General features: G+C 44.0%; 1 protein-coding gene across 21 annotated transcripts in view; it reads right to left on the reverse strand.

Moving 5' to 3' along the window:
- Window positions 1-21,203, reverse strand: part of CELF4 (CUGBP Elav-like family member 4) — a 711,301-nt gene that overhangs the window by 56,126 nt on the left and 633,972 nt on the right. For 9 of the 21 annotated variants that reach the window (XR_003995165.1, XR_003995164.1, XM_030512897.1 and 6 more), the window contains exons 8-11: window positions 20,156-20,212; window positions 17,864-18,013; window positions 5,834-5,899; window positions 4,071-4,151 (exon numbers count right to left, since the gene is read on the reverse strand). Coding sequence is in view for 18 of the 21 variants with exons in the window: in XM_030512897.1 (XP_030368757.1) it covers window positions 4,071-4,151; window positions 5,834-5,899; window positions 17,864-18,013; window positions 20,156-20,212 (354 nt within the window). In the remaining 3 variants the exon portion in view is untranslated. The remainder of the gene's footprint in view (window positions 1-4,070; window positions 4,152-5,833; window positions 5,900-17,863; window positions 18,014-20,155; window positions 20,213-21,203) is intronic. The other 12 variants (XR_003995166.1, XM_030512903.1, XM_030512898.1 and 9 more) reach the window with 3 other exon arrangements.

Below are 21,203 nucleotides of genomic sequence, written 5' to 3' on the forward strand. Positions count from 1 at the left end.
CTCCTGTGGGATTTGAGATGCACATTATAATAGAATGGGTAAAATCTTGGCTTTGTTGCAATTAGTGGCAAAATTCCCACCGACATCACCAGAGCCAGCAGTTTGCTCTGTAAAACTGGCAAATTCTTTCAAAAATACCACCTGCATTTCCTGGGGTCTTGGATGTGTTGTGCATGAGTAGGGATTCTGCCTGCGTGTGTTGAGAACCACCTACTAAGGCATAAGGCAGACCAGGAGGCACACAACTTCATCTACACCAGGTTTAAAGGTTGGGCTCAAGGAGAGAACAACCCTTAGTTCACCTTGAGATCAGCCTTGCCTCACACTCCTCAGGGACAAAGAGAAAGAGACCAGGGAAGACGTGGAAAAGCAGAGACCATCCTCAAAGCCCAGTTCAGCTCTGAAATGTGGCTGCGAAACCCATACTGTGGCTTCCCACACCAACTCAGACGTTTAAGGCCAAACTCGCTCTGTTCCCAGTTACAGAGGGTTTTTACTAATTTCCAATGCTGAAAACTCCACCTGCTACTGAGAAACAACATGGGGTAGTTTGATTTGTTTTACCATACTCACATATGAAAATTCTGCCATTAGAATTTAACAGGCAATTTCTTGTTAAATCTATTCATCCATAACTTACCTATCACAGTTAAACTCCTTGATAAAGAGTGCACAAAACAAGATCTGTCTGCCTCAGCTCTTCTACCTTGTGGGTTGTTTTTTTTTTCCTGAGTCAAGTTAATCTGGGCATTCTGTGGAAGACTGTATGTTTATGTGTATGACAAACTCCTCATATATTCATGTATATTTTTAAGAAATTAAAGACATGAGTTGTTCATCTCAGAATGTTATGAAGAACTAACTTAGTTCTCAGTGTACATATGCAGTGAGTTTTAAAGTACTCTGTTAGGACCACTGAGGCAAGAAGAAGATAACAGCTGGTGTGGCAAAATCTTCATGAAAGACTTCTACTATCTTGCTAGAGAAAAAGGTCTTGTTTTGGACCGAGTTCAAGGCCAGGTTGGACAGCGCTTTGAGCAACCTGGTCTAGCAGAAGATGTCCCTACCTGTGGCAGGGGAGTGGAACTGGATGAGCTTTAAGGTCCCTTGCAACTGAGACCATTCTATGATCCTGTGCTTCCATGCTTATCAGAGATTGAGATACTTGGCAATTCAGGGCTGAATACAGTACTAAGATTATCTACCACATACTTTACTTTGGTTTCCAAAAGGGCTGTAAGTCAGCTCTAAATCTAACCCTCATGACACATCATGAGAAGAGTATCAAAGTTCATTTCTATGTTGACACCTACCATAGTTCTTGGTTTTATGGCTTTAAGTTATAGATATTGTTGTTCATTAATACACAAGAAGCACAAATAGCCTTGATTCAGACAAAAAAGAAACAAAAGCTTCAAAGTTTATGCCAAGTCTGTAAATTACAGGCAGACCACACTGGGTAATGGCAGAATCTGTGACTGAAGGAACAGAAGCACATAGTAGAGAACTCTGTGGTAAGACCATGTTGATTTGGCTTGCTTGGAGCTCAGCTGCTAAGTCGTTGCTCTGCCCATGCTTCTCACCTTCCAGCTCATTGTTAGTTTGAGGGAGGTTTATGTGGGATAGCTGTAAATCTATCCCTGCATGTCCTGTGTCAACATGTAAACTCCATATAACTGTGCTGACACCAGCTATCTATCATTGCATCCTCAACACCAAGAACCAGTGTCATAAGGAAAGGTTATGACCAGACTGGTCTTCCAACTGTAGTTAAAAATGTGATGCCCCATAAGGTTGCATGAAGTTAGGCTGTAGCCCTTTGGTCAGTTGCACACCTCACCTCTACACCAAATACTCAGAGGCTGGAATTTTACTGCCTCTTCTGCATCTGCTTGCTATTCAGTCCCAGCATGTTTGAGCACAGGGCAGATGGGAGACACAAGCCTGCAACACTTTATTTTAATATCTAAGTGTACTTACAGTTTCAGAAGCTATGTCAAGATGAATAATACCATTCATATTTAAAAATAGCCCTAAGTTTTGCCTGGTTGACATGGCCTGAATCAAGACTTCATCTCTATAGCTTTGATCATTTTGAATCTGTTCCACCGTATGCGCCCCGTCAGCTGCTGGCAGCTTCAGTGCTTATATGGAAGTAATGACTAATCTCTATAGGAATGTTGCAGCAGCCAAGTGGCTCTGGGCATGTTATCCAACCGGGATCTGGGAGCGGAGAATTAGCATTGTTATTAACAATGTGATCATCGATGTTATTGTTGTGGTAGGGTTGGTTCATTAACGAATCAATGTTTGTTCACATCCTTGCAAACATAAAGTACTCTTCTCAGAACTGAGCGTTATTATTATTAGAGTTCCCTCTTGCTGTGTTTTCCTGTTAAAGGTTAGAGATGCTTAAAAATCTTGGCCCTCTGTTATTAGGAATTGTAGTGCCTTAGCGATTCTCCCTTGAGCAACCAGCAGAGAAAGTCACAGCATCTAAACACTGCAGGAAAATGAAGGACACTGCGAATGGCAGCCTGCATTGGACTGGTGGTTCATCTCGTATGTCTGGTCCTCAACTATCCTTGATACCAGCTGCTTACAGGAAGAAGTGAGGAGTTATGAGACAGCTTGTCCACTGGGTGACACTCATCGTCAACCCACAGCAACACATCATGCATTGGAACACAGGGGGCTTTGGGAAATGGGTCTTCAAAGTGTTCACAGCACTCCCTTGCTTCTGATGGTTCCTGGTGCAATGCTATGCTGAGCAATGTTCTGCTCGCCATTTTGTCCTGTGCTTAATCTAACCCCAGTAAGTAATAAAAAGCAAAGTCCTTCAGCATGGGGGAAACATCTCTGTAATGATACGTTAGGTCTGTGCATCTGTTCTCACAGCAGGGACATGTACTAGAGCTAATCAGGAGCTGGAAGTTGTGTTCCCCAGGAAATTCTGACATTGGAAAAAAAATAATTCCAAATTAGATCGAAATGCTGACATTTCTAATTTTCTTACAAAATGGGATTTCTCCCCCAAAGTAGTTCTAGCCCACTAGAATATTTTAGTTTGATAGTGTAATCCTGATTCATTTCATTCTGTTACACTACATTAAAATATTAGATGTCATTATATATATAAATAACACAATATCATAGAGTATATCTGAATTAGTGGAGGATAAAAGTTGAAATGTCATTATTTAAAATGTGAGTCTCTAAGCTGAAGCACCTGACTTAAATACCTCACTTAGGCAAGCAGGGTCCTCTTGTCCAAAGGGAGCAGTGATTCTCTCAAGGATGTTTGGGACCACCTGAGTGGGTTACCTCTGAGGATCCCACTGCTCCCCACTGACTGTAAAGGGAACATCACATGGCATGGTTGCCCCCCAGAGTATTTACGTGCAGTGGGAGATTCACCTCTCCTTACATTTCATGTCTTCAGTGAAGCTATCAAGTCCTCCAGCCTAGATAACCCAGCTCCTTTTATAGTCAATGTAAAGGAATAGGTACTTTCACTACATGATTCATCTCCTCCTGATACAGAGATTTTGTTCTAAAAGGGCTGATTGGTGTTTCCAGATTATCAAAGGATGCTGAAAAGACCAGATCAGCTCCTCTAAATAGCAGGCCCTTATTCTCTAAATAGCAGGTGTCTGAAATCACGTTACTGGCTTCTAATAAAAGGCCACCAGTGCTTTGTTCCTTATTAAATTCTTTATTCCAATGAAATTACTTTTTTGTTCACATTCTTGTTGCTTCTCTTGAACACAGACCCCCACTGGACATTACTGCTGCTAGCAGGTCTTTCCATGGCCCATGCACATCAGCATGCTCCCCTCCTGGGGGACTGAGGAGATGTCTGCAGCAATTGCCCATGAGGATGTTCCTGCATACTACTGTTAGTGCCAGTGATGCTCTGTCACATATGGAAATGGGGAAAAGAGTCAGTGGACCAGGGATTCAAAGAAATTGGGTGTTTAATGGATACTTCTCTAGGTGTATGAGAAGCAGAAACAATGCGGTGGGGATGGTGTGTTGGGGCCAGAAACGAGGACAGCCCATTTACTCACCTTCTCTCTGTTGCTGTGGGATCATGGGAGGTGGCTGTGGGAAGGCTTGGCTAATCTGGCCATAAGCAGCAGGATAAGCAGCTACAGGGGAGAGAAAGGGAAAGAAGAAAGGGGAACAGGTTTCAGTGCTGGAAAGCAAGAAGCTTTCATTTTTCCTTTCAAGGAGTGTATGATGGCTTTGAAACCATCATACCAAGCTAGAGGTGGGCTTTCTCCTGCATTTTTTTTCTGTGAAGGGCAGCCTGAGATGTGGCAGAAGCACTATGGTTGTGCTCCAGGAGGTGCCACATGGCCCTGAGCGCCCACCCTCCCTTCAGTTTCACCAGCAATAACACTGGGGACAACCATACCATGTAAATGGGGGTCTCTGCTGAGATCTTTCCCAGTAGAGCTGTGTAAGCATCCCAGATGGTACCACAAACACATTCATTCATGAGCTCAGTGTGTCGATGCCCATGCTGACAGCCACGCAGAATGCATGCACACTTTTCCCTATGTAATCTCTCTTGTGCCCTGGTTAGTTCACATGCTCATAAAAACAGTTCACGCATGTGTTTTCTCCCTTACTTTAACCTTCGTATACCCACACACCATATAGGCACAGTTGCGCATACACTCTCAGACATACATTTTCTTCCATGCCCATAGAAACTTCCTCTTTCCAACACAAACACAGTGGAAACAGTGTGCAGCAATTAAACAATTTTCCCCATCTCAGCTCCCCCACCAAGCAGACAAGGGGAGCCATTCACTACCACAGATGGTAGATGATGTGCCTTGCTGCTAAAAATACAGAGTACGGGTCGCCTGTGAGCCCAGAGAGAGGGGGATAGGGGCCATGTGTGTGCAGAGGGGTTAATTAACAGCTCAAAGGGTTGAGCTGCTTCCCATCTATCAAATCTCACAAGCAATAAATGACAATAACTAAAACACTGGCAAATGAAGCCCTACATGCAGAATTAAATTAAGTTTCCAGATACAGTGCTGACATGAGATAATAGCCACTCCTCAGCGGGAGACCACGATTGCTCCAGTTACCACAGGAAATAATGACTTTGGGGTGGCAGCTTCCTTGCAACGCTGGCCATGGACACCTCAGAGGGGAGGCTGAACACAGTGGGGTCATGATCTGCACCAGGTCACTTTGGCTGGTGTCAGTCCATCAACCGCAAAGGAGCTGCTCAGCAGACAGGGTGGTGCGAGTGGAGGCTGACCTGGGAGCTGTGGAGAAAGCTGCTGAGAAGCCAGAACTATGTCTGCATAGCTCTTAACCAAGCCTCAAACTACATAGCTGGGATATGGCCAGTGCAGACGTACCCTGAAACATGGTTATATGCAGAGACACCAAACCCTGCCAGGCATAGCAGCAGTGGCTCTGCGGGGTCTGGCTGCCCACCTCACCTCCTCGTTGCAGTACTCAGGAGACCTGTTACAGAAAGTGGCCTCCAAACCAGTGGCCTGACTTGGCACTTGTGCACTGTGCTAAGCAGACCGGACCTGGTCCTGACAATGAAGCTGCACCAAGATACAGGTCAGTGGAAGCCATTCCCTGAGTGAAGAGGGGAGGTTGACTCCTTCGGGAGAGAAGGCAATGGGCTTTATGTTTGTTTCCACAAGAAGTGTGAATTTAACCTGAGTCTGAGGCCCCCAGCTTGCCCTTGTATCACCAAACACCTCCCTTCACCCCGTCCCCTCAGGTGTGTTCAGAGATTAAAGGCTTTACAGAAGAGAAAGGTTTATTGAGAGAAAGTGTTAATACTAACGACCTGCGTACTGCTGCACTCCAGCGTAGGCTTGCTGCAAGGGGTCTGCTGCAGTGGGGCTTTGTGCTGTGGAGACACAAGACAGAGAAGGAATCAAGGGGTTAAAACATGACAGGTACTCTCCTTGTCCCCTCCCTCATCAGTATGTAGTGTCAGACAGACAGGTTCAGGGGCTGAAGGTCCCAGAAGGGGAGCAGGTCGCTCACGCTACAGACAGGAGAACACAGAACCTCCCCATGATGTCCAACAGGGCTCTGGCCCCCAGCCACCAACCACCCTGTGAGACTTGGAGCAGAGGACACACAAACCCCTCCCCTCCTTTCCCAAGCTTGAATTATGGAGGCCACCTCCAATCAGGTGGATTTTTGGCATGGCAGTTAACAAACCCCAAAGAGCCCTCATCTTAAGCCAGGACTGATGCTGTGCTAGGTGCTGTGCAAACTCAGATCTCAGTGACAGCTATAGTCACATGGAACTTTCAATCAGAGCAGAAAACAAGAGGGGCATAGCAGGAGGAAGGAGAAGAGAACAAAGCAGTGGCTCCTGCCATCCCAACATCCCTTCGAAGGACTATGTTGCTGCCAGGCAGCCCCCCATGAAAAAGGAAATGCTGCTTGGAGGGGAGGAGGATGCCACTTGTCTGCTCCAGGGAGGGTGCTGTGAATCTCTGCATAAGGCATGCAGTCCCTTGCTGGCTTCAAAGCGCATTTTCTCTCTTTACAAGTGTGGCATTCCTCCCCCTTAAAAACTGTTTATTTTTGAGAAACCTTGAAGTCTAGCTTGAATACAACCAAAGCTAGTTAAGATTTTTGTTTTCCTTTTCCCCTTTGGTTGATAGGGAGAGAAAGAGAGAAACGTGTTGTATAAGCTCTCTCTTTATCGGCAGCAATAAAAAATTTAAAGCAAAGCTTGGCTGAAACTCCAGTCCAAATGTCACCTTGGCCCTAATATTTCACTTCTTGTTATAAGTTTAATTTGTATTTATTGGTGCTGCACAGTTCTACATTTATGTGTTCCCTCCGGCTTCTCACTTGTAAGATGATCCCTCAGGAGTTGCTACTTTCCCCCTTCCATCCCACCTTTTTCCTTCCTACAGGCACAGACGTGTGGCTGGAGCAAGGGCTTGGAGGATGTAAAGGTGCGGGCCTCTTGGAAGAGAATGTGATGCATTGATCTATCCAAGGAGAGACACTGGCTGTATGCAGAAATGTGGGGGAGGTTGACACATGAGTGTTACAGGACCCAAGGAACATGGACAAAGTGTTTTCTTACAGATGTAAATGCCAGCTTGAAGCTTAAGTTCGAAGACCACCATTGATCATGATGGAAGCTTGCAAGATCCTGCACTTTCCTCCCAAAATATGAGGAATGTTGGGAAGACCAAACTTTGAGGGGGAAACCCAGTTAGCTGGCTAAGGCTCAGATGCTCCTGTTCGTTAAAGCATAACTGACTCATAAGGACTTTGAGGATGGGGAAGTCACAGGAAGAAATAGGTGGGATTGCAATCTTAGGAAGCCCATGGAAGATCAGTGGAAGGTGTAGTAGAGATGCAAAGCTGTATCTTTAAAGAGTAGATACTCTAGGAAACTGGAGGAAATGCTTAGAAAATGTAAAAACCGTTTCCACTTATTCCTGCCACCTTGAAGCATCTAAGTCCTGTTCTCTTTAATCTCTTCTCAAAACTGTTTTCCCCTAAAAACAAAATGTTGAGCATATTTATTCAGAAGAAAACTGAATGGCTATGAAAATGTTAAGTGATACACCAGTTCTTGCACCCTTTTGGTAGAATGGATCATAATATCTTGAACCCTGCAAAATGACCAAGTCCTGTCAGGTAGAAGATATCTCCTGAGGAAGGTGAGGGGACATGAAGTAAAGGGAGCAAATCTTTTGAAGACAACTGTGGTTTTTCAGTCTGCAGTAAAGGAGATGATCTACTGTGTATGCCCTGAAGACAACTGCCCTTCCTTGGTTGCACTCAATAGTTTATAGAGCTAGAAGAAGAAGCTGTCTCTGCTGCTTGGGAGATACACTCACAGCATTTCTCTCCACTCCAGCTGTGGCTGGATCAGGCATACTCTTTCTCTGTCTGATATGCTGACAATTAGCAATGGCTGCCTCTTTGTTGGCACGGGAGACGTCACTGAGCAGTACCTGTCAGACTGTGGTCCTCTCCCTTATTCCCTGCCTTAGTGGGGCACACATGAGAACTGTCCTTTCTCTCAGCCATAGCTGAGTCTATGTCCTTAACAGGGCTGCTGGGCTCACTGCAGAGCTCTTCTCCTTACCCCATCTATGCATGTCTCAGCTGCCTTTGGAGCCACAGTCTGTCCATCATAACTAAGCCATTCTGCTTAGGAAATACACACTGAAAATCACCTTTAAGATTAAATATTAAAACTGGACAAGTGCTTTATTTAAAGGGTCTGGGACAACAAGCCTTTAAATGCAATCTTTTTCCTCTCCCACACAAAGCTTTTAGATTTCATTATTTTCCTGCATTTTAACAAATTGCCAGCAAGGGTAATATCTAACTGGATGTTTCTTTCTCAGGAAGCTGCCTTGTACCCTAGATTATGCTGGAAATTTCCTCCTGTCTCACAGCACATGCATGCTACTGGGAAGACTCTTCCCTGGCTTTAGACAGCTTCGCTTCAAGCTGAGAATCACTTGCTCATAGGCAAAGAACGTCAAGGTGGCTGGTCTAGCACACAAGACCCTAGCACTGACCCAACCATTCCTGCATGCTTTTGAAAAGGAGCAAGTAGAAAGCATCTCTGGGCTGTACGAATAGACAGTACAGGGAGGCAGCAACTCTGGCCTGGGGCTCCGTGTTTTACTTGTAGTCTCACACCCTACCTTGGCTGTTTGGGAAAAGCGGTTGTGGTGAGTCACCACCTGCAAGAATTGGCAGCTCTTATAAACAAAAGTGATGACCATTGCTCATGGAAGAACTCGCCTTCTGTAGCTCGAAGAGTGTGTCTCCTCAGCCAGTGAAGATGTGGTTTCAGTACAGTGGATGTGTCCATGCTGACCAACACGGCTTGTGAAGGTGCAGGGGCACAGACTTCAAGGCCAGCTGGGTACCCTGGCACTAAGCCAAGGTAGCTTGGGCAGCCATGAGCATATCTTCATGCTGCTGCTCACTCTGCTAGAATTAAACCTAGTGCAGGGCATAACCGCCTGCACTCCCAGCTGTAGTGTGGATGAAGCCAATGGCTGGTATTGATCCAGAAATCTCAAGACACAGATTAGAGGTTTGAGGAAGTTGTGGCCATGTGTTCAGCAAAGTGACAGCCCTCCTACATACTAATGACCCATGAGAAGTTCAGCAAGGGCTCAGATGTACAAGGGACTCACAATCCAGAGCCAACCTGCCCCAGGGGTTATGTGCGGCTGTAGGATGGAGCAGACTGTGTGCTAAAATTCAGTACAATGGGGAGACATGAATCATTTCTGTGTCTCCGCACAAGGACATGATGAGGGAAGGTGGCTTTATTCCTCCATATGATATACATAATCTAATAGGGTGTGCACCCCTGTGGCCTTCACGCAGATCATGCTTTGTTAAGGTAGGAGCTACCCTGTGTCAGCTACCCTTCCTCCTCATTCAGCTGGCCAGTCTTTTCTGTATTGCAAGTATTAGTTGAACATGGGCATGTGGGGCTGGGAACAGACCCCAGCTCCTCTGCATGCTGTCTGTGCCAGGGTGTAAGCCCACTGTGGCCCAGAAGTAAATAGCTGAGTACCGGCTGGTAACATCTATAGAGATACAGGAGACACTAGATGAGGGACATGAATATCATAAAGCACCTTAAAGGGGTTTTTGGACCAGAACTAGCATGTCTCTAGTTTTAACATCATGAAAAAACCATGGATGTACTGGTAACTATCTGTGAAATGTGCCTATAGGTAACATTTGAAATAACTTTCCTTGTGGTCAGACTAATGGTGATCTTATGTCCAACATACAGACATTTAAGAGATTAAACATGATGTAACGTGCACATTGAGGATCAGCTGGTGAAGTGAAAGAAGTAGAAAGGCTTCTGAGAGGCCAGAGGACAACTATCAATCACATCAGCCCTGCTGAAGTTAATGTAGCTTTGCTGCTCCACAGAAGCTGAGGATCTGGCCTTGCCAGGGCAAATAAAGGTGTACTGTGAAAACAGATGCTAATAGTAACTTCATTTGGCAGCTCAGGGCAAGAGCTTTATCCCTGGACATCACCTCTATATTAAGTCAATCATTTCCATATCTCCACGGGAAAAATCTTGCTCAGATACAATTGTCTCTTTGCAAGACAGTTCTGGCCAAGATGCCACAAGGTGACCATGGCAAGATAACCTTCCATAAACCTGGAGACATAAAACAAGCCAATGACCTACTATATGGCCATAAATATAAATCTAACGAAGGCAGCACTTATTCATTAGGCAGAAGTCAAGAAATGACTCCCTAGTCCTTCAAAGAAAGTTGATCAGTTAATGTCACTTTCCAAATTCTCTGCCTGATGCCAAAACCCAAGGATGATTTCCCAAGTCAGCATGAAATACCAGTGCTTTAAAATTAACACCAAGAAGCTTTCTTACTACTGGTATATCTCAAGATTGAAATCAAACTTTTTAAAGGGGCATTCAGCTAGTGTTAGACCTGACATTTAACTTTTGTCAGAGAATGAAAGAATGGAGGTGGCAGAATGAAGCACATTGTTAAAAAAAAATAAATTCGGTTTAAGCTGTGTTCTATAAAGAATCCCTCCTGAGACGCCTGTAACCCAGTTGCAGTCCCTGGCCAGGACAAGCTGTTATATGGGTGCTCAGGTGATAGTGGTAGTAGGGGACAGAGGGCTGTGATGGGTGGGGGTGTGAATCAGGAAGAGCTGCACTGAAGCCAATGGGGGTGGTGAGGAAAAAGGATGATGGTTACTGTCCAAGCCATTAAAAGGGGGTCTTGCAACCCTCTCAGTGGGGTATGGGACAGTGTTGGGACATGAGAAAGCCAAGGAAATCTGCTCTCTGGAATCCAAGAGGCCCAGTGCTTCTGAGAGACAAAAGCAGGGTCTGGCACATTTTCAGCCCCTAAGATCCCTGTGATTTCACTCTGGTGGAAGGAAGCAGCAAACCTTACACCTACATGATACCCTCTTTACTCCTGGCTTCTGATTGCCTATGCGTTTCCCAACAGATACGTTTTATTCTATCTATTTCATTCTATTTTGTAGCACTGCTCCCTGCAGGGGTCTACAAACACGTTATCACCCGGATCCACAGCTTTGCGCTCTGCCCCATCTATTCTTTCCTCTCACTGTCCTGGAGGTATTTTACACCTCTCCCAGGAGCTGCAGATTGGCCACTGTCACCTCTGGGAGGGTGAATGTGGTGGAGGGCAATCAGAGGCTGCGCTATTCAGTCAGCGGGGTGGGGTGGGAGGAGGATAAAATAATGATAGCAAAGAAAATCTATGTGGATGCCAGGGTTAAAATAAATAAATAACTAACTGAGTGGGAGGGCTCTATTCACCTTCTCCTTAAATCCAATTTAAATCACTTTCTACAGCCCTAATCTATATCCATAATTACATCATTTCGTACAACAAGCTTGCAAGAGGTCTTAAGAAATTTATGTAGATTAAAATTCATGGGTGCCATAGTACAGATTCCATATTATTAAGATTGATTAGGACAGCTGACGCTGTGATTAAAGAAGCCAGCGTTTACTGTTGTAATTAATTAGGTATTCAGACACAACAATAACTGCAATAACAGAAAGAATGTGCTGATCCAGCAGAAAACAGAGACTGATCCTGTGTTTTATAGTCCTGTTTCGCCATTTAGGGGCTGGACACCACTCAGTCAAAGACATGTTGTCCCACACTTTCTTTTCCCTCACATCTCAAAGGAACAAGAAATCCAGGGCATTTGTGCCCTCTACTCCATCCTGTTAGTTGGAGAAACCCTTTTGGTAGCTTTCAAGGTATTGTAGATGTTTGTGTGGGACAACTATATGGGCCTGCTATAAAATTCAGTTCATCCCTGGAAATCAGGATTATCTGTACTGTTTTCTTAATAGTCCCACCTCCAAACCCCACCCCTAATAAAGCCCCTGCTGAGATGGGTGCTGTGCAAAAACGTAACAGGAGTTGTGTCTGGGAGTGAAGGGATTCCAGTGGACAAACCAATAAAGACACAGAATACACAGAGATGCAGACTGGCAGAGGTGGCTGGCCAAGGTGACAAACTAATTCAGCAGCAGAGTCAGGACCAAACTTCTCTCCCTTTGCCTACGGCCATAAGGACATAAGTCAGGGTCAGGTTTCAAAAGCTATTAAGGCACTCTAACTCCATATTGTTGGGGAGCTTAGTTTAAGTCACCTTTAAAAATAAAGCTCAAGGTCTTAACTCACTTAGATGCTTCCGAAAACATCAGCACAGAGCCTTATTTGTGTTTACACTTTCTTCCAGATCAGAGGAGAAGATACTTTGGCTCTGGAAAGGCTCTCACAACTGCCTTAAACAACCTCATTCATTATGGCTGCAGCATGATTGTTGGAAGTACATGGCATCATTAAAGTAGCTTAGACTACAATTGAAGATGGCAACTTGCTATTATATTTTTAATGAGTGCATTCCTTCACTTATTTATTTTACCAATACAGTGTGGTTCATGGCATGTGGCAGATTGTTACAAATGGGTCAAATAAATGCTTCCTAGTCATAATGATGTTTCAGGTGCTCACTGTGAACTGCTGATACAAACTATGAATGGGAAAGCTCCTACACGGAGATTTAGGGTGGACAAACACAACATAGCCAAAGATTTCCAGTAGTAACTTAGCCTCAGGGCCACTGTAGGACCTTCTACAGAGCAGGCAGGTCACTCTTTCTGAACTCCTAATTCACCTTCTTTCTAAACTCTTCTTGTCTAAAATAGAATCATAGAATCACATAACAGTTTAGGTTGGAAGGACCTTAAGATTACTTAATTCCAACCCCCTGCTATGGGCAGGGACACCTCACACTAGATCATGTTGCCAAAGGCTCTGTCCAGCCTGGCCTTGAACACTGCCAGGGATGGGGCAGCCACAGCTTCTCTGGGCAACCTTTGCCAGTGCCTCAGCACCCTCACAGGGAAGAACACCAGGAAGCTTTGGAAGATCCTGGGGCAGACTGGTCTAGAGCAGCACCCTGCCCATCAGCAGCACTGCTAGCCAATTGAGAAGCTAATATATAAGCCTGTCATATTAGCCTACCGGCAACTCCTCCCCTACAAAATTAGCTTGTGTAATGATAATAATTACAGATGGAGTTTGAATCCTGTCTCTGCTGGCAATGAGTGAAGTTGGTTGCTGCCTGATAGCAATTTGTTGAGCCAAGGAAAATGAATTGATGGTCTCGGTTCAGTTCCTAAGACATGAGTTTCTACAGCACAGGAATTCACCCGTGGGGGACACCTTTACTGCCAATCTCAGCAGTGGCTTGAAAATATGTGGGCATAAAAGCTTGGCTGCCCATTCGTACTGACAGCTAGTCCTCACCTGAGAGGGCTGAACCCCAAGTAGGGCATGGAGTAGAGCTGGCTGTCTTGCTAGCCCAGATGTACCCACAGTGTAACCAAAGAGGAGTGGGGGAACCTCTGCTGTCTCTGTAGAGAGGACAGACAGAGCTAGTCCTGGCAGTGGTGGGCAACCACTGTGTGCCTGTGAACAGTAAAAGAGATGACATGTTTTTAATGTATTATGAGCAACTGAGGGAACTTTGCTTTTGTTTTCCTATGCAAATGCACTGAAGCACTTAGCATCCTCGAAAGCATTCCCTGTCTGAGCTTCCACGAAGCTGCCATACCACTGTTTCTGGCTCTGGTCAAACTGGACATCCCTCGGCCCAGGAGGAATGATTTTGTCTGGCAGCTGTTGGATGCTATGGGGTGTATTACTGCTCTTTTCTGCACACATTGGTGGGCAGAAGGTCACAAAGCAGCGCTCACTCTTTTCTGAGGGGTCTGCTCTGTGCCTCCTTCCAGTTCCCTCATTTCACTACTCCTTCGACAGCCAATCCCTCCTCTCTCTTGCTTGCTGCCCTTTGGTCTCTCCATTTTCTCATCTCTCCCTCCCCTTCCCTTCCCAAGGAGGCTTTATTTTTGCAGCGAGCATTTAATCCAGTCTCTCACAATGCAATCCAGTAGGGCAGAACCTGTTACTGGAGAGCAGAGTGCTGATGGTGTGAGACACAGCACAAACCAGTGCAGATGGTCTCCACTGTTATTGTGCATCACACACTGTTACGAGAGAGGTGCTGGGCAATGGGTGGGTAAGGAGCTTTGGAAGAAAAACACAATCCCTGTTACTATGGTTAGTGTGGAAATGGCAAGCACTTTTGTGCTGCTGCAAAGTGACTCACAATATCATGGCACAACAGATTATGCTTTTTGTCCCAACTATATGTTGTGACACATTGCCATGTTCAGTAGCTCTGCAAGCTGACAGACTAAAGGGCAGGCATTAATACATAAAAAGGTCAGATCTCCAAAGAGGCTTAGACTAGTGGAAGGGGAAATATTTACTCCCCTCTGCCCATGCCAAAAGGTGCACTATGAGGCATTATGTACTGGCTGAGATTGTAGAAGGTGAGAGCATGGCTTGGAAAGAGTATGCCTACAAGGAATGATTTTCTAGTGCTACTGCATGGACCCATAACCTGGCCAGAGCCACAGAAAAATCTGATTCCTTCATGGACTGAGGCTGTGATCAGAGACCTGGTGAGTGGGGACTTTCAGCCTACTCTTGCCTTTGCCTCAAAGCCGTGGATGGTTCAGCAATCAAATGTTACCATGTGTGTCCCTGCTCCAGACAATGGGAATCTTAAAAAAACAGCTCAGGGAAAGACAGAAAAAAAAGGGAACGATACTACAGAGTAAATACAATTACATGATATGGACCTTTTTTTATAGTGCAAAGACTGTGCAGTTCTGGAGTCCTTTAGATGCAGCACCAAAAATATTACAGCTAGACACAAAGGTGGACGTGTAGACAAACTGCACAATTAATGGGATTTATTTGGGTCTGAATTATGTGTATGTCATGCCTCTATAGATTTTGATAGTTCTGTTTTTGCTATTTTCAGGCAGCAAAGAACATTCTGTTACAGCATAGAATGGTGTGAGCCCACATTTGAGATTTTTGTGGAGTATGAAAGAGTATCTGAGAGCAAAATTCAGGCTTTAAACAATATATGGCAAGCCACAATCATAGCAAGACTATGGTTATGTACATAATACTGCAACACTCTTAGCCACTTTCAGAATGAGAGATATACCATAAAGTTGTTTGGAAGATGCTGACTTTGGATGGGGACTGGCACATTCTTTTCTTCTCTATAATGTTAGTACAGTTGCATGCTGAGCTTTAATATTTCATTTCTACGCTTGCATTTGGAAACACAGACATGCAGAATCACAGGGCAGTGCCAGTAACAAATGCTACAGAGGAAAGTGTGAAAAATCCCATAATGAGCAATGATGGAATAAGCTGCCCAGTGATGAAAATTTCTTTCTAACCCCAAGCAATTAGTGGCTGTCTTATATCATAAAACATAAAAGTTTGTGTCCTTCCTATGTTTTTATCCAGTCTAATATGGCTGTGGATGTTCTCATTACCCATACAAATATCTAATTTATTTTTTTTTAAATGCTGCTAAGCTCCGGGCCTCAATAAAGCTTGTAGCAAGAAGTAACGTTTGGGAGAGTGCATAAACGCTCATGAGAAGGAAGAGAATAAGACAGAGCAAACACATGATGCTCATGAGCCATACCCAAAACTGCTACAAAGGAGCTTGCTTTCAGGGTTTCATTGCTGGTGTGGACTGGCAAAAGTAAACTAAGAGGTGAGGGTATGGCTTACCACTGTTCCCTATACACCTCTGTTGCAACTTCAGATGTCATTAAGTTACAGGGAAGCTGAGCACCAAGACAGACCAATATATTTCTGAAGACACACCGAGATAAATCGAAACTTTACACAAAGCAGACTATTTGGATGTCAGCTTTACTGGCAGAAAGGGGCCTCTGCCTGCAGCAAAGTGGAGCAAGGCTGACTGTCACCTTTCAGTGTGTTGAGCTGCTGGTATTTGTGCAGGGACTTAATGTGAATTGCTGGCTGAGCAAGTCTCTCCTCAACTCAGAAAGAATCAGACTAAGGCCATTGACTTTTATATAATCATGGATGAAATACCTAACTGAAGCTTGCTTTAATTTTAGGGGGTAGTTTGAGACAGTCACAAAAGCTCAAGTTGCTAAAATTCATCTAGAATGATCATCTTTTCTCTGACATCTGCAGTAATGGATCATGGAAGATTACCTAAAAGGAGCTAGATAAACCAGGAAAAAGATAGAAATGGATGAATAAACAGGGAGATGATAGACTGGCAAACAGATAGATGGATAGTCGAACAGATTGTTATATTTATAGAACTTTAGAGACAGGGTGCTATGGTTGAGCTCCCTGAGCATAAGGGCTCTAATGTGTTCTAATGCCTCCATAAGCCTCCAAGAACTCCCCATCCCTCTAAGCTGCTACAAACATGTATATACATGCCTAACTTTTAACACAGTAGGGCACTTGATTTCAATTCTGCTTAAAGCTGAACTCATGGCTGAATGTTTACAAAGTGTATGTGGGGAGGATGATAATTATTTTTCAGTACTCTTGGTATATCTGGGCTTTGCTGCATCCACAGGGTGGCTTTTTTCAGTGACGTTGTCTGAACTGTAACCAGGCAAGACTTTTCTATCTCTATGTTGCGTGGTAATTTTCCTTGCAGCTCACAAAGTCCCCTGTGATGTTGAATCTACTGAGTTTTTAGGACTGGTGAGATTGAAAGAATTTGTTTTCTTAGGAGGTTTGTGGGCTTTTTGGCTGGGGCATCTGAGTCAATATTTGATTTCCTAACAAACTAGATCAATCTATGAGTGCCCCAGAATAAAATACTCTTTTGTCAGCTGGTGGCTAGGATCAATTAGTTACATTTACTTAAATTTTTTACTGTTATAATTGTTATTATTAGTATGAGTATGGTGATAGTAAGGAATGTCTTCCTAGCAGAAGTACAGCTTGGAGTAGAGAGCTACCTCAAATATTGAAGATGATGAAAAAATGTAGGTGTTCATTAAGGTCTTGTAGACTCCTGAGTCCTTGGTGATTACAGCAAGAGAGTGTCCATATATTTAAGTAAAGGTATAAAGGCGTCTATGTATCCTTTAACCTGCCTCATTCATTTCTGACTGCCAGGGATTGCAAAATCACTCCTTCAGTGCTGGCATCTTTTGAGCTAGTCACAGTCTATATCCCAGGATCAGTTCTCTGGTGGTGTGTCACAAAGAGGTGAAGACGAGCCCATTCTGTGGCTGTCTTAAAAGAGCTTCAGTCTCCAGACCTGGTGAGGCAACAGGGTTTGGATGCAGTGAGCATATCAGAGACCAACACGTGCTACCTGCACACTTAGTCTGAGGCATGGAGCAGTTTTGGTCAGCAGCCATGTGGATCCCCTGGACTCAACCTCTCAGAGCCATCCAGCTGCAAGGGAATCCCAGTAGGAGGTACTAATGGTGGGTGCTAGGAGATGCAAACAGGCTTAGCACAGCTTCTTCAAGGTAAGCCAAGAGCAAGAGCCTTGGGAGTGCTGCTGGGAAATATGCCAGTATGAACTAGTCAGGCCTCAGACTGAATTTTAGCTAAAGCAGAACATGCTGGGTGTCCTGGTTGTATTCACCAGACAAGTCATCCAGCAGATGAGCACTCAATTGCTTTGCATAAAAATTTTCCACCTCCAACATGCCCTTCATGCATCTCATCCAGATTTAAGTGTGTAACAACTGTTGCTGGGCAAGATATAACTACACCAATGCTAAAGAAAGTCCCAGTGGTGTGGGGTGTAATCCTTCTGAGGTGGATTATGCTAGACGAAGCCTGTAGATGTGTACAATCTCCCTGAGGCTGGTGGAGCAAGTTTTGGGCACAACACTGGTCTGACTTACCTGGGTAAGGGTGAATGCCATTAGCAAACACGGCTTCGGCGGCGGGCTGCCCATTAGCCTGCGGCGGGAGGCCAGTGAAACCATTCACCCCAATTGGAGATGGGATGCTAGGCACAGCTGGTGCAGTTATGCCAGGAGGCGTGCTTCCACCTGCAAGTGGGGAGGACACAAAACCAGAGCTTGTGAGTACTGGAAGCAAGAACTACATAGTGAAAATACACAGAAACTTCTGATAACAAATGAAAGATCTCCCAAGCTGTTGTGCAAAGAAAGGGACTTCTTGCCAATTGTTTCTCTGTTTGGAAAGCACTTAAGAAAGGCTTGCAAAACTTTCTTCAACAGAATGAAGGTTTTGCTTGGTGATCGGTCTCTCTAGGCTAGATTCACAGCTAACATCAAGCAATAAAAAGTAGAGAAATACGACCCTTCCTCCTCAACTTTCTCCCTCGAGTATTACCTGTTTAAATTGCTAAATAAGCAGAGGTTTCTTTCCTAAATATCATTTAACACCAGAAGCAAATTCTCAGTCCCATCTTTCTATAGCAATCCCTCTCAGCCTCTCTTTGGAGATGTCAGCTTTGTGGGTGTACTGATTTCCAGGACTACTCTGCATTCACTCATGAATGCACATTTCATGTATACACTCATTCTGAACTTTCTCAGCACCAGGGATTTAAAAGGTTTGGCAAGTTGATTTGTAGCCTAAAGGCAGCCAGTGGTACTTTTTTATGGTTTTGTCAATGTTTGGCCATAATTTGACTTTGTAGAGTTTTGCAGAGATCTCCCACTCAACAGGGGCAAAATTTGGGCTAGATTTCTTTCTTTAATGGAATAATACTCCTCTCCCTCTTCCCAGGCACATCCTGTGGGGGACTGCAATGCTGCTATTCAGAAGAAAAATGTAGTCTTTATGTTTTGGGTGGGATCCTGTCACCCACTAGTAGAGAATTTTTGAATTTGTAAGGGGATAATTAAATCCCTCTGCTACCTCACTGCCTGCTCCTGTGCATGTTTAAAATGACTGGACAGTCTGTGCTTCTTGCAATGTATTCAGGATGTTTTTGGGGACCAAAAATGAGTTTTGAATGAGTGTGAAATTGTTTTTCTCTTGCTAGCTGTGAGTGGGAAGTTAAACTATCTTATCTCCAGCAATGTCTCTGTGTTGGGGTATACTACTGATTGAAAGCACCATTTTTGCAGTAACCTCTTTTTTAAACCAATTGCAGAGATTTTCTTCGCCATAGCAGCATTCCATGATGGGTTAGTCCAATAACACACTTTAACGACTGCTTAAATCTGTGTTGGTGCTTTAAGAAAGCCAATACAGATGGATGAGATGTTTTAATATGTTCTGATTTGAGTAGCCCCAAAAGCAGGCAATATTTCAGCTCTTTTCCTATACCCTGAGCAGACAAGCTGCTGCTTCCCTTTTGCTTATTTAAATGGTGTTGGCCTTTAAAAATGTCCTCTGTGGAGGGAGCCAGCGATGGCAACTGGAGTCCAAAGGCAATGCTCTTAGCATATGCCATCAGCTTGCAAATCACAAAGGCTAGTTAAAATTTCAGTTGCTTTTCTAGATCCCTCCTTTATTTGCATAGACAACGTAAGTATTTTTTTTCTAAAATCACAGCAAGGGATTTGTGCTTGCTATTTTGTACATGTCTAAGGAAGTTTAGGCGTATTCATTGGAATTGTTTAATTTTCTTCTTATAAAGATCCCCCCTCGAGAGGTCAGATCTGTAGTTGGAGTAAAATTGGCATAATGCCAGTGCAGAGAACAAATGGTGGTGGTGCATGCCAGTTGTGGATTTCATCTCTGGTTTGAGGTCTCTTGCTGCAGCTACACCAGATGCAGATTTACAATATGGAGGGAGAGAGAAGATAAGGATAGAGAGACACCTAAATGAAATACATTTCTAGTCCCTCTGCTCAGTTAACAGAGTAGCAGCCCCACTTTTCACCTAGATTACACCAATGATGGGAGAAATGCAAAACTTCAACCAAACTTTCAGAGTCGTCAATTTAATTGCCTCACAATCATGGACTGTTGTGTGAGATAAACTTGACTTTTGATGGGAAACCTGACTCTTGCTCTCTAGATGCCAGCAAACAGCATACAACTTTTATGGTCTGAATTACCCACTGGGACTGCCTACTGCACTCCACTGACTGCAAGCAAACCCAGTGACTAGTTTAAACTAAATGTCTAACTTTGTGTGGTTAAACCAGGTGAGATGGATCCTGTCTCTAGTCTGTTAGGTTTGCCTGGAACCAAAACTCTTTCTTACGTACCATGGGAACTCGTGAGCCTGAATGAACTCATGGCCATGTCCCAAGGAACCCACTCTCCTAGAGGCAGGACACACAGAAAAACAGCTGGATTAGGAGGCCTGAAGATAGAAGCACAGAGGCACTGTGCTCAGCTCCAAAGCTTCTAGGACTTCTGGGTTACCAGTGTCCTTTTTCTAGCACAATTTTTCTTTTGCTTAGGAAAGATCAAAACACTTCAATTTTTTTCAATGTTCCAAACGCTTTTTCTAATGCCTGTTTTTCAGAAAACTTTGAAATGTTTCATTTTCATTCCAAGTCAGAACAAAGATATACTTCAATGACTGGAAATCCTGCTATGAAGCAGAATGATCATTTTCCATTTGGCTTTCTGAATGCTAACAAAAGCCAGCAGGAGAATTCATGTTAGGCTTCAGATATCTCCTGGCTACTCAGAAATCACTGCTAGTGTTGTAGGCTTGCTTGCTCAGACGTCATGTGAAGCATTTTCTATGCATCTTATTACAAGATTTGTGAGTGTTGTACTAATACAAGGAGTCATTTCAAAGTATAAACATTTCACCCAAGGAATAATTGTCAATGGACATTTCCACAACCCGTTACATAGGTTTTTCATGAAGGAAGGTACCCATTCAACATAAATCTGCAATAATGCCAAAGTGTGTAGACTCCATGATTGAAATCATGTCATAAGGAGACTGCAAAATCTACCACCATGAACAAGATCAAGGGATCTTATTTTCAGTAATGACCAGTCATGTATGCTTTGTAAAGCATGTAAAAACCATGAGCTGTCCTCTCCTGTATTCTGACATTCAGAGTTTAACAGTCCCCAAAAGGCACTAGGCACACCAGAAGGGGAGAAGGGTTTACACCAAAGAAGGGCTGGGATATTTTTCATGTCCTGGATATCATGGTAGGCACAGGATTTGGCTGTTGTACTAGTATTTTCACACCTATTTCATAGAACTTGCTCATTCTTAAGACATTTATATGCACAAAAGCTTGTGCTCTTTTGTGGTGGGGACATCATAAACCATCAACTGGATTC

Source organism: Strigops habroptila, chromosome Z, assembly GCF_004027225.2.
Source record: "Strigops habroptila isolate Jane chromosome Z, bStrHab1.2.pri, whole genome shotgun sequence".
Lineage (NCBI taxonomy): Eukaryota > Metazoa > Chordata > Aves > Psittaciformes > Psittacidae > Strigops > Strigops habroptila.